This window comes from Pan troglodytes, chromosome 8 (assembly GCF_028858775.2).
Source record: "Pan troglodytes isolate AG18354 chromosome 8, NHGRI_mPanTro3-v2.0_pri, whole genome shotgun sequence".
Classification (NCBI taxonomy): Eukaryota; Metazoa; Chordata; class Mammalia; order Primates; family Hominidae; genus Pan; species Pan troglodytes.
In genome coordinates, this window is record NC_072406.2 from 146,216,367 (window position 1) to 146,227,108 (window position 10,742).

Consider the following 10,742-nt stretch of genomic DNA (forward strand, 5'->3'; position numbering starts at 1 on the left):
GAGTGAGGGAGTGAGGGAAGCTTCGTCTGTATTTACAGCCACTCCCCTTTGCTCACATTCCCGCCTGAGCTCCGCCTTCTCAGATGAGCAGCAGCATTAGATTCTCATAGGAGAACGCACCCTGTTGTGAACCGTGCATGTGAGGGATCTAGGTTGCGCTGTCCTTATGAGAATCTAATACCTATTGATCTGTCACTTTCTCCCATCACGCTCAGGTGGGACCATCCAGTTTCAGGAAAACAAGCTTAACACGCCCACTGATTCGACATTATGGTGAGTTCTATAATTATTTTATTATATATGGGATATATAATAAATATATATATTTATTATATATATTAATATGTTAAATATATTAATATATGAAATATATTATTATATATTGTAATAATGGAAATAAAGTCCCTAATAAATGTAAATGTGCTTAAATCTTTTGGCCCAGCTCCTACCTCCCGGCAGCCTCTCCAGGCCCAGAACTTTCTCCAGTCAACCTCTACAGACCAAGCTCATGACTCACAATGGCCTATTTAGGCCCATACCCTACGTCACGGCAGTCTCCGCAGATGAGGCTGCTGCCTCACAACAGCCTCCACAGGCACAGCTCCATCGGATATGGGATATATCCAATATCCACAGCCCACAGCTTCCTCAAGCCAAGCTCCCCAGGCCCAGGTCAGGCCTCACGGTGGCCTCTCCAGGATGAGCTCCTGCCCTCCGATGGCACCTGCAGGCCCCAAATGGTCTCCGGTCGGTGGGCTCCTCCACGCCAAGCTTGGGCCTCCCGGCGACCTCTGCAGGCCCAAGTTGTCCTGAAGTTGGCATCTCCCGGCCGTGCCTCCCAGCAAGTAAGCAAGCTCTTTTGGCTCAACTCCTGCCCAGCTCCCAACCGCCTTTGTGGGCCCCGAACTTTCTCCAGCCAAGTTCTTCGGGCCTAATTCCTGCCGCCCGGTGGCCTGTACGGGCCCAGCAATGGTTGGAGAACAGCCTATGCAGGTCCCGCTCTTGCCTCCCAGGGGCCTCTCCAGGCCCAGCTCTTGACCCCACGGCAGCCTCTCAGGGCCAAGTCCCTGCCTGCCTCCCAGCAGCCCGCGTGCGGCCCAGCTCCTCCCTCACGGTGGCCTGTTGATGCCCATGCCTCTGGTACCCTGCCCAGAGGCATGAGCCCCTGCCTCACACCGGCCCCTCCCACGCTGAGAGAGGTCAGCGTGAGCCCTTGCCTCACACCGGCCCCTCCCATGCTGAGAGAGGTCAGAGTGAGCCCCATGCCTCACACCGGCCCCTCCCATGCTGAGAGAGGTCAGCGTGAGCCCTTGCCTCACACCGGCCCCTCCCACGCTGAGAGAGGTCAGCGTGAACCCCTTGCCTCACACCGGCCCCTCCCACGCTGAGAGAGGTCGTGAGCCCTTGCCTCACACCAGCCCCTCCCATGCTGAGAGAGGTCAGAGTGAGCCCCATGCCTCACACCGGCCCCTCCCACGCTGAGAGACGTCAGCGTGAGCCCTTGCCTCATACCTTCCCCTCCCACGCTGAGAGAGGTCAGCGTGAGCCCTTGCCTCACACCGGCCCCTCCCACACTGAGAGAAGTCAGAGTGAGCCCCATGCCTCACACCGGCCCCTCCCAGGCTGAGAGAGGTCAGCGTGAGCCCTTGCCTCACACCGGCCCCTCCCACGCTGAGAGAGGTCAGCGTGAGCCCCTTGCCTCACACCGGCCCCTCCCACGCTGAGAGAGGTCAGCGTGAGCCCTTGCCTCACACCGGCCCCTCCCTCGCTGAGAGAGGTCAGCGTGAGCCCTTGCCTCACACCGGCCCCTCCCACGCTGAGAGAGGTCAGCGTGAGCCCTTGCCTCACACCGGCCCCTCCCACACTGAGAGAGGTCAGAGTGAGCCCCATGCCTCACACCGGCCCCTCCCACGCTGAGAGAGGTCAGGGTGAGCCCTTGCCTCACACCGGCCCCTCCCACGCTGAGACAGGTCACAGTGAGCCCCATGCCTCACACCGGCCCCTCCCACGCTGAGAGAGGTCAGCGTGAGCCCTTGCCTCACACCGGCCCCTCCCACGCTGAGAGAGGTCAGAGTGAGCCCCATGCCTCACACCGGCCCCTCCCACACTGAGAGAGGTCAGCGTGAGCCCTTGCCTCACACCGGCCCCTCCCACGCTGAGAGAGGTCAGAGTGAGCCCCATGCCTCACACCGGCCCCTCCCACACTGAGAGAGGTCAGCGTGAGCCCCATGCCTCACACCGGCCCCTCCCACGCTGAGAGAGGTCAGCGTGAGCCCTTGCCTCACACCGGCCCCTCTCACGCTGAGAGAGGTCAGAGTGAGCCCCATGCCCCACACCGGCCCCTCCCACGCTGAGAGAGGTCAGCGTGAGCCCTTGCCTCACACCGGCCCCTCCCACGCTGAGAGAGGTCAGCGTGAGCCCTTGCCTCACACCGGCCCCTCCCTGGCTGACAGAGGTCAGCCTGGGCCCCATGCCTCACACCGGCCCCTCCCACAGTGAGAGAGGTCAGCATGAGCCCTTGCCTCACACCGGCCCCTCCCACGCTGAGAGAGGTCAGCGTGAGCCCTTGCCTCACACCGGCCCCTCCCACGCTGAGAGAGGTCAGAGTGAGCCCCATGCCTCACACCGGCCCCTCCCACGCTGAGAGAGGTCAGCGTGAGCCCCATGCCTCACACCGGCCCCTCCCACGGTGAGAGAGGTCAGCGTGAGCCCTTGCCTCACACCGGCCCCTCTCACGCTGAGAGAGGTCAGCGTGAGCCCCATGCCTCACACCGGCCCCTCCCACGCTGAGAGAGGTCAGCGTGAGCCCTTGCCTCACACCGGCCCCTCCCACGCTGAGAGAGGTCAGCGTGAGCCCTTGCCTCACACCGGCCCCTCCCTCGCTGACAGAGGTCAGCGTGAGCCCCTTGCCTCACACCGGCCCCTCCCACGCTGAGAGAGGTCAGCGTGAGCCCTTGCCTCACACCGGCCCCTCCCACGCTGAGAGAGGTCAGCGCGAGCCCCTTGCCTCACACCGGCCCCTCCCACGCTGAGAGAGGTCAGCGTGAGCCCTTGCCTCACACCGGCCCCTCCCACGCTGAGAGAGGTCAGCGTGAGCCCCTTGCCTCACACCGGCCCCTCCCACGCTGAGAGAGGTCAGCGTGAGCCCTTGCCTCACACCGGCCCCTCCCACGCTGAGAGAGGTCAGCGTGAGCCCCTTGCCTCACACCGGCCCCTCCCACGCTGAGAGAGGTCAGCGTGAGCCCTTGCCTCACACCGGCCCCTCCCACGCTGAGAGAGGTCAGCGTGAGCCCCTTGCCTCACACCGGCCCCTCCCACGCTGAGAGAGGTCAGCGTGAGCCCTTGCCTCACACCGGCCCCTCCCACGCTGAGAGAGGTCAGCGTGAGCCCCTTGCCTCACACCGGCCCCTCCCACGCTGAGAGAGGTCAGCGTGAGCCCTTGCCTCACACCGGCCCCTCCCACGCTGAGAGAGGTCAGCGTGAGCCCCTTGCCTCACACCGGCCCCTCCCACGCTGAGAGAGGTCAGCGTGAGCCCTTGCCTCACACCGGCCCCTCCCACGCTGAGAGAGGTCAGCGTGAGCCCCTTGCCTCACACCGGCCCCTCCCACGCTGAGAGAGGTCAGTGTGAGCCCTTGCCTCACACCGGCCCCTCCCACGCTGAGAGAGGTCAGCGTGAGCCCCTTGCCTCACACCGGCCCCTCCCACGCTGAGAGAGGTCAGTGTGAGCCCTTGCCTCACACCGGCCCCTCCCACGCTGAGAGAGGTCAGCGTGAGCCCCTGCCTCAACAGGCCACCGTGAGGGAGGAGCAGGGTCGCACGCGGGCTGCTGGGAGGCAGGCAGGGACTTGGGCCTGGGAGGTCGCGGTGGGGCGAGAGCTGGGCCTGGAGACACCCCTCTGAGGGAACGGCGGGGCCTACAGACTCTGTTCTCCAGCCGGAGCTGGGACTGTTCAGGTACTGGGAGGCGGGATGTGGGTCTGAAGAGCTTGGTTGCCGAAACTTCGGGGTCTACAAACGCAGGCGGGAGCTGAGCCAAAAGAGCTTGTTTCCTGGGAGGCGGGAGATGCAGCCAGGAGAAACAGCTGTGCCTGCAGAGGCCGCCATGTGGGAGGCGGAGGCCGGGCCTCCTCAAATCGGCCTCTCCAGACCCACTTGCAGCCTCCCGGCGTCCTCCCCGGGCCCAGCTCTTCCTCCCGGCTGTGTCTCCAGGCCTGACTCTGGCCTCCCAACACCGTCTTTGGACTCAGCTCCTGCCCAGCTCCCAGCGGCCCTGGTAGGCCCACCACTTCCCCAAGCCAAGCTCCCCAGGCCCAGCTCAGGCCTCACGGTGGCCTCTCCAGGCTCAGCTCCTGCCCTCCGATGGCAAGGTCGGTGGGCTCCTCTAGGCCCAGCTTGGGCCTCCCGGCGGCCTCTGCAGGCCCAAATCGTCCTGAAGTCGGCCTCTCCAGGCCCAGCTCCGGCCTCCCGGCGGCCTCTGCAGGCCCAAGTCGTCGTCAAGTCGGCCTGGAATTGGGCCTGGAAGAGCAGCAAGTCGGCCTTCCCGGGCCCAGCTCCGTCCTCTCGGCGGCCTCTCCAGGTGCAAAACTTCCTCGAGTCAGCCTCTCCAGGCCCAGCTCCTCCTGCCTCCCAGTGGCCTCTTTCAGCCCAGACCAGCTCATGGCTCTTGGCGGCCTTCCCAGGCCCCGCTTTTGACTTTTGGTGGCCTCTTCAGGCCCAGAAGTTGACCTCCAGTGGGCCTTTGCAGGCCCGGCCTCCTGCCTCTCGAAGGCCTGCATGGGCCTGGACTCACAGCAGACTCACAGCGGACTCTCCATGCCCAGCTAGCTCTTGCCTCATTGCGGCCTCCCGAGTCCAAAGCTCCTGCCTCTCGGCCGCTTCGGCAGGCCCAGCTCCCGCCTGCCAGCGGCCTCTTTAGGCCCAGCTCATTCCTCACAACGGCCTTCCCAGGCCCCGTTTTTCCCTTCCGGCAGCCTCTTGGCCTCTAATTTGTTTATCTTTTGTGTATAAATCCCAAAATATTGAATTTTGGAATATTTCCACCATTATGTAAATATTTTGGTAGGTGATTTATTTGGGGTGAGTTTCTGCACCAAGCCCGAATTTTTTATTTTATTTTACTTATTATTTGGTGTTAAACAGGTTTAATGACGGTCACGGCAACTTTTTGGCACAATGAAAAATATCGCCCATGATCAACGTGTTCTGTTCTGGGGAAGGGGGCAAAGGCAGGGTGAATCACTTTCTTAAAAAGTATAGCTCAAGGTGGGAGTGCAGAGGGAATGGGGAGAAAACCCTCCCGCTGCCTGTGTCGAAGTGCAGGAGCCCCCACCCCCATACTCACCTGAGTCCAGCCCCCCTCTGCCCCCCGGGTGGCTCAGCCCAGCTCCTGCCTAGGAAAGCCTTAGTGTTGGGAGGGACCCTGATGACTGAGGAGCCTGGTAGCTCCAGGTCGCCCACACTTTCAGGTCTCTTGCCCCAGAAGGTGGCAGGATCCATTGGGAGGAAACAGGTCGCCTTGGAAGGCGTCCGTGGGTCCCCATCCCCAGGGGTAGGGGCCACAGGGGGCCCGCTCTGCTGCCTTGACCATACTCCTGGGCTTTGAAGGATCCTGGGCCCAGTAAGAAGGAGGTGGGTGCCAAGGTTGAGGAGGAAGCATCCGAGTATGTGTAGGGGGAGGACAGGGTGGGACCATAGACTTTGCCAAAAGCTGCAGGTGGATCGGGGGACCCTGGGGGCTCAGGATCCAGCAAGGGGCGGCAGGAGTAAAGGAGGAAGGAATGACAGGTGCAGGTACCTTCCCACCAAAGCCCTTGTTGCCCTCTGGCTCCTCCCCAGAGTTGTCCCCACTCTCAAGTCAGTCACCCACTCCTTGAACTTGAGATCAGTGTCAGTGGTGCTAAAGCCATCATCAGCAATGACATCATCACCCCCTCCTCCTCATGGATGACCGTGTGCTCCTCGTCACTCGCTATGTCCTCACTGGCCATGTGCTGGGAATGAGCATCTCAAGTGGGCAGCAGCAGGGCTGCCCACTGGTCACCTCCCTCACCAGGGGCTGCAAAGTGGCCTGGAGCTTCATACTGAGTAGAAGGCTTTGGGCCAGAGTATGATGCAGTGCCAGACACCACCTGTGTCAGTTCCTGTAGTGCCTGACGGTCTATTTCCCTGCCGTCCAGGCTGTGTACCCCCCTGTGGGAGAAGGCTTGGGCCAGGCTGAGCCAGGTTCCCTGACTGTGTGCAGCCGTTCTGCCCCACAGAAGCTGCTCCTTGGTATCCGAGCTCTGGAGTGTTTAGGCTGCAACTGACAGGAGTTCAGAGGACACCCCAGGGGCAGCGGCAGTGCCCGTCTCTGATATGCTCCGCTCCCACGAGCCCTTGTTACACTCCTGCTAGCCCCTGGCTTGTGGGCTTGGCCTCTGAGCTGGACTTCTTTCGGTCCTTGTTGCAAGTGGGCCACCTTCACCTGGAAGGCCAGGTCGTGGTATTTCTGCGTCTCATTGGGCCCCAGGGTGTACCACCGCTCGCTCAGCATCTGGCTGACGGTCCGGATATCCTGGTTGGAGTGACCCTGGTGCGCCCTGCCAGGGCCTGGTGCCGCTTGCTGAAGATCATGACCGCCACTCATGGGCCACCGGATGTGGTCCTTGTCCCATTTGTTGGGGCTGCGTCCATCCTTCTCAGAAGATGAGTCCTGTTCCTTGCGCAGGGCACTGAGGGACTGGGCCTGACATCATCTGAGTGGTAGAGGCAACTGGGTGTCAGGAGACATGATGGAGAGGAAAGCATCATCATGGTCATTCTCTGTCTCACTGTCCAGCAGGGACTCCCCTGAGGGGCCCAGGGCTCCTCCTCCATGGTGGGAGGTGAGCTTTTACCAGGTTCCACCACCCCCAAAGTGTGTGGGGTTGCGGGCCCTGGGCTTTCAGGGCAGGTGGCTCCAGGGGGCTGCCCAGGGTCAACACTCCCTGTCCCACCTGGTGGATGCTCATGAGCAACAGCTGCCAACTTGGCAGGTTGTTTTCTCTGGTTGGAGGCCACTGAGTGACTGGCAGGTTGCTGGGCCTCGTGTGGCTGCAGGGAGGGGTGAGGAAGGGGATGGAGTACCAGGGGAACATGGCCACAGAGTGACCTTCCACATTCCTCCACACGAACATGCTGACGCCACGGGAGGCCTCACTGAACGCAGGCCTGGGGGCCGAGTACTTGGTCCGGGCGGGGGGTTCCTGGCAGGCGCTCACACCTCGCCCCCTCCTCAGCCAAGGTGGCTTGGGCCCAGAGAAGGGGGGGTTGGAGAGGAGCAGAAGGCCAGGCCTCAAGTTTTGTTTTTTTTGTTTTTTTGTTTTTGAAATGTAGTTTGACTCTTGTCACCCAGGCTGGAGTGCAGTGGCACGATCTCAGTGGCCTTCATACCTGGCTAATTTTTTGTATTTTTACTGGAGGTGGGGTTTTGCCATGTTGGCCAGGCTGGTCTTGACCTCCCGACCTCAGGTGATCCACCCACCTCAGCCTCCCAAAATGGGATTACAGGCATGAGCCACTGCTCCCAACTTCATTCATGTTTACTTGAAAAACTCCGTTAAGCATTTTTTTAAGGTAGACCTAGTGGTCCTGAATGCCCTCAGCTTTGTTTGTCGAGGAAGCACGTTATTTCTTTTTTCTTTCTGAAGGACAGCTTTGTCAGACATAGTATTAGTTGCTGGCAGTTTTTTTCTTTCAGCACTTTGAATGTATTACTCGAGTCTGTCCTGACCTGCAAAGTTTCTTTAACTTTTGACTATTTGATTATATTGTGACTTGGTGAGTATCTATTTGGTTTGAACCTCTTTAGGAATCTTTAAGCTTCATGGATTTAGATGTCTAAATCTTTCCCATGATTTAGGCAGTTTTCAGCCATTCTTTAAATAAGCTTTCTTCTCCTTTCTCTACTTTCCTTCCCAAACTCCCATAACCTGACAATGGTTTGCCTAATGGTGTCTTGTTGGCTTTCTTTTCTCTGTCTTTTTTTCTTTTTCTTTTTCTTTTTTTTTTTTTTTTTTTGAGACAGAGTCATGCTCTGTCACCCAGGCTGGAGTGCAATGTGTGGTCTCGGCTCACTAGGGTTAGGGTTAGGGTTTTAGGGTTGTTAGGGTTAGGGTTTTAGGGTTGTTAGGGTTAGGGTTTTAGGGTTGTTAGGGTTAGGGTTAGGGTTTTAGGGTTGTTAGGGTTAGGGTTAGGGTTTTAGGGTTGTTAGGGTAAGGGTTAGGGTTTTAGGGTTGTTAGGGTTAGGGTTTAGGGTTAGGGTTAGGGATAGGGTTAGGGTTAGGGTTTAGGGTTAGGGTTCGGGTTCGGGTTCCGGTTAGGCTTAGGGTTTAGGGTTAGGGTTAGGGTTATTGGTTAAAGTTAGGGTTAGGGTTCGGGTTAGGGGTTAGGGTTTAGGGTTAAGGTTAGGGTTATTGGTTAGGGTTAGGGTTCGGGTTTGGGTTCTGGTTGAGGTTGGGGTTTGGGTTCGGGTTCGGGTTAGGGTTAGGGTTAGGGTCAGGGGTTAGGGGTTAGGGGTTAGGGTTTGGGGTTAGGGTTTAGGGTTAGGGTTAGGGTTTTTGGTTAGGGTTTGGGTTCGGGTTGGGGTTGTGGTTTGGGTTAGGGTTAGGGTTAGGGTTAGGGTTTGGTGTTAGCGTTAGGGGTTAGTGGTTAGGGTTAGTGTAGGGGTTAGGAGTTAGGGGTTAGGGTTAGGGTTTTGTGTTAGGTTTAGGGTTAGGGAAGGGTTAGGGTTAGGGTTAAGGTTAGGGTAAAGGCGTTAGGGTTAGGGTTAGATTACAATTTCTAACCTGTTTTATTTTGTTTTTTTTCTGAGACAGGGTCTCCCTCTGTTGTCCAAGGCTGGAGTGTAGTAGTGCTATCGCAGCTGACTGCAGCCTCAACCTTCCAGGCTGAAGCGATCCTCCTACCTCACCCTCCCACGTGGCTGAGACTACAGGTGCTTGACACTATGCCCAACTAATATTTGGAATTTTCGTATACGTGGATTCCAGAGGGGTGACAGCGAAACGTGAGTAAGCATGGATTTTGGTATATGCAGAGATGGGGTGCTGGAACTGATTCTGTATACTGAGGGACGACGACTGTATATGTTTTTACAATTACGCTGTAGGATACATTCTGTTGCATAGCCTTGAAAATAATCATTTTTAATTGAGTGGAATAATAATAATAATATTGCTAAAAGTAGCAGCTGGCCAGGTGTGGTGGCTCACACTGGTAATCGCAACACTTTGGGAGGCTGAGGCGGGAGGATGGCTTGAGGCCAAGAGTTTGCGATAGGCCTTGGAAACGCAGGGGGAGTCACCGTCCCTACAGAAAAATACATGAATTAGCCTAGTGTGGTGGCATGTTCCTGTAGTCCCAGCTACTTGGGAGGCTGAGGTGGGAGGATCGCTTGAGCCCAGGGAGGCTGAGACTGCAGTGAGTCATGATCAGGCCTCTGCACTCCAGCCTGGGTGACAGAGTGAGACCCTGTCTCAAAACAACAGAAAAGTAGCCGCTAACGTCAACTGAACTTTTATACCAGGTGCCTATTGATACCATAGTTTAATTTCTTAGAACTGTTTCTTATTTCACTTACCAACTCTGTCTTCAGTTACTCCCAGATTTCTACTGTGTGTGTCCAGATGACCTTTTGTTTAGATTGAATTGTCTCCCCAGAAGTAAGATTACTGTGAGTCATGGTGAATGGACATTCTCATTACCCTTGATGTAAGTTGACAGGGTTTTGAGTGCCTCCCAGCTATAATCTTAGCACTTTGGGAGGCCAAGAGAGGAGGATTGCTTGAGGCCAAGAGTTGGAGGAGGCAGTATGGCAGTATGGTGAGACCCTGTCTCCACTATTTTAAAAAATTGACAGGCTTTACCCTGGAAGGCTTATACACAATTTCAACACCCCTCGTAGTATAAGAAAGTGCCCATTTCACTGCACCTTTGCCAGCACAGGGTATTATAATTTAGTAAGTCATTTTTTGTTTGATTATTTTAAATAGATAAAAGACCTCATGTTACTTTACTTGTCACATTTCAACATCTTTCCTTAGCTTATTAGCTCTATCTCTTCTCTGTCTGTAAATGGTTGTTGTTGTTGTTTTGTTCTTTGAGACAGGGTCTTGCTCTGTCACCAGGCTGGACTGTAGCGGCATAATCATGCCTCGCTGCAGCCTTGACCTCCCAGGCTCAAACTTCAGCATTCCGAGTAGCTGGGACTACAAGTGTGCACCACCACTCCCAGCTAACTTTTTTTCATTTTTTTTTTGGATAGAGACAGGGTCTCACTGTGTTGTCCAGACCGGTCTCTAGCTCCTGGCCTTAAGCAATCTTCCTGCATTAGCTTCTCAAATGGCTGGAATTTCAGGCATGAGCCACCATGCCTGGCCTGGGCTAGTCCCATATTCTCTAGAGTTCTCTTTACTTTGTGCTAGCCAATCTCTCATTGTGCTGTTCACCTGTTATAATGAATAATTCTCTGTATTAAATTTTACCACTTTAAACTTTTGAGTGGTTTATGCTTCCTGATTGGACTCTGACTAATATGTTAGGAAGGGTCCCAGGAGGTAAACCCACACAGATGGGATTTGGGCATAGGTTTGGTTTCCCAGGGGGCAGTGCTGAGCTCTTTGCCAGTGGGAAATGGGATGCTGGTGATTTCCAGTAGGTGACCTCACAGTGACTCAAGCTACCACTTACTGCTGATTGTGACAAAATGCCAGCTGAGGCACAT

The 10,742-nt window shown here is 56.6% G+C and overlaps 1 protein-coding gene and 1 pseudogene across 1 annotated transcript; one reads left to right on the plus strand and one right to left on the minus strand.

Annotated features, from left to right (window-relative positions):
• The first annotated feature begins 3,831 nt into the window (after positions 1-3,831).
• On the plus strand, positions 3,832-5,052 carry LOC134807093 (putative uncharacterized protein FLJ44672). Its single transcript, XM_063781233.1, has one exon. The coding sequence runs from the start codon at positions 4,065-4,067 to the stop codon at positions 4,914-4,916; it is 852 nt and encodes a 283-aa protein (XP_063637303.1). The 5' UTR covers positions 3,832-4,064; the 3' UTR covers positions 4,917-5,052.
• A 44-nt stretch (positions 5,053-5,096) lies between these two features.
• LOC134807054 (protein capicua homolog) lies at positions 5,097-10,742 on the minus strand (annotated as a pseudogene).

Excerpts from the sequence above, each read along its gene's own strand:
- LOC134807093 (XM_063781233.1), top strand. The coding sequence starts at position 4,065 with ATGCAGCCAGGAGAAACAGCTGTGCCTGCAGAGGCCGCCATGTGGGAG.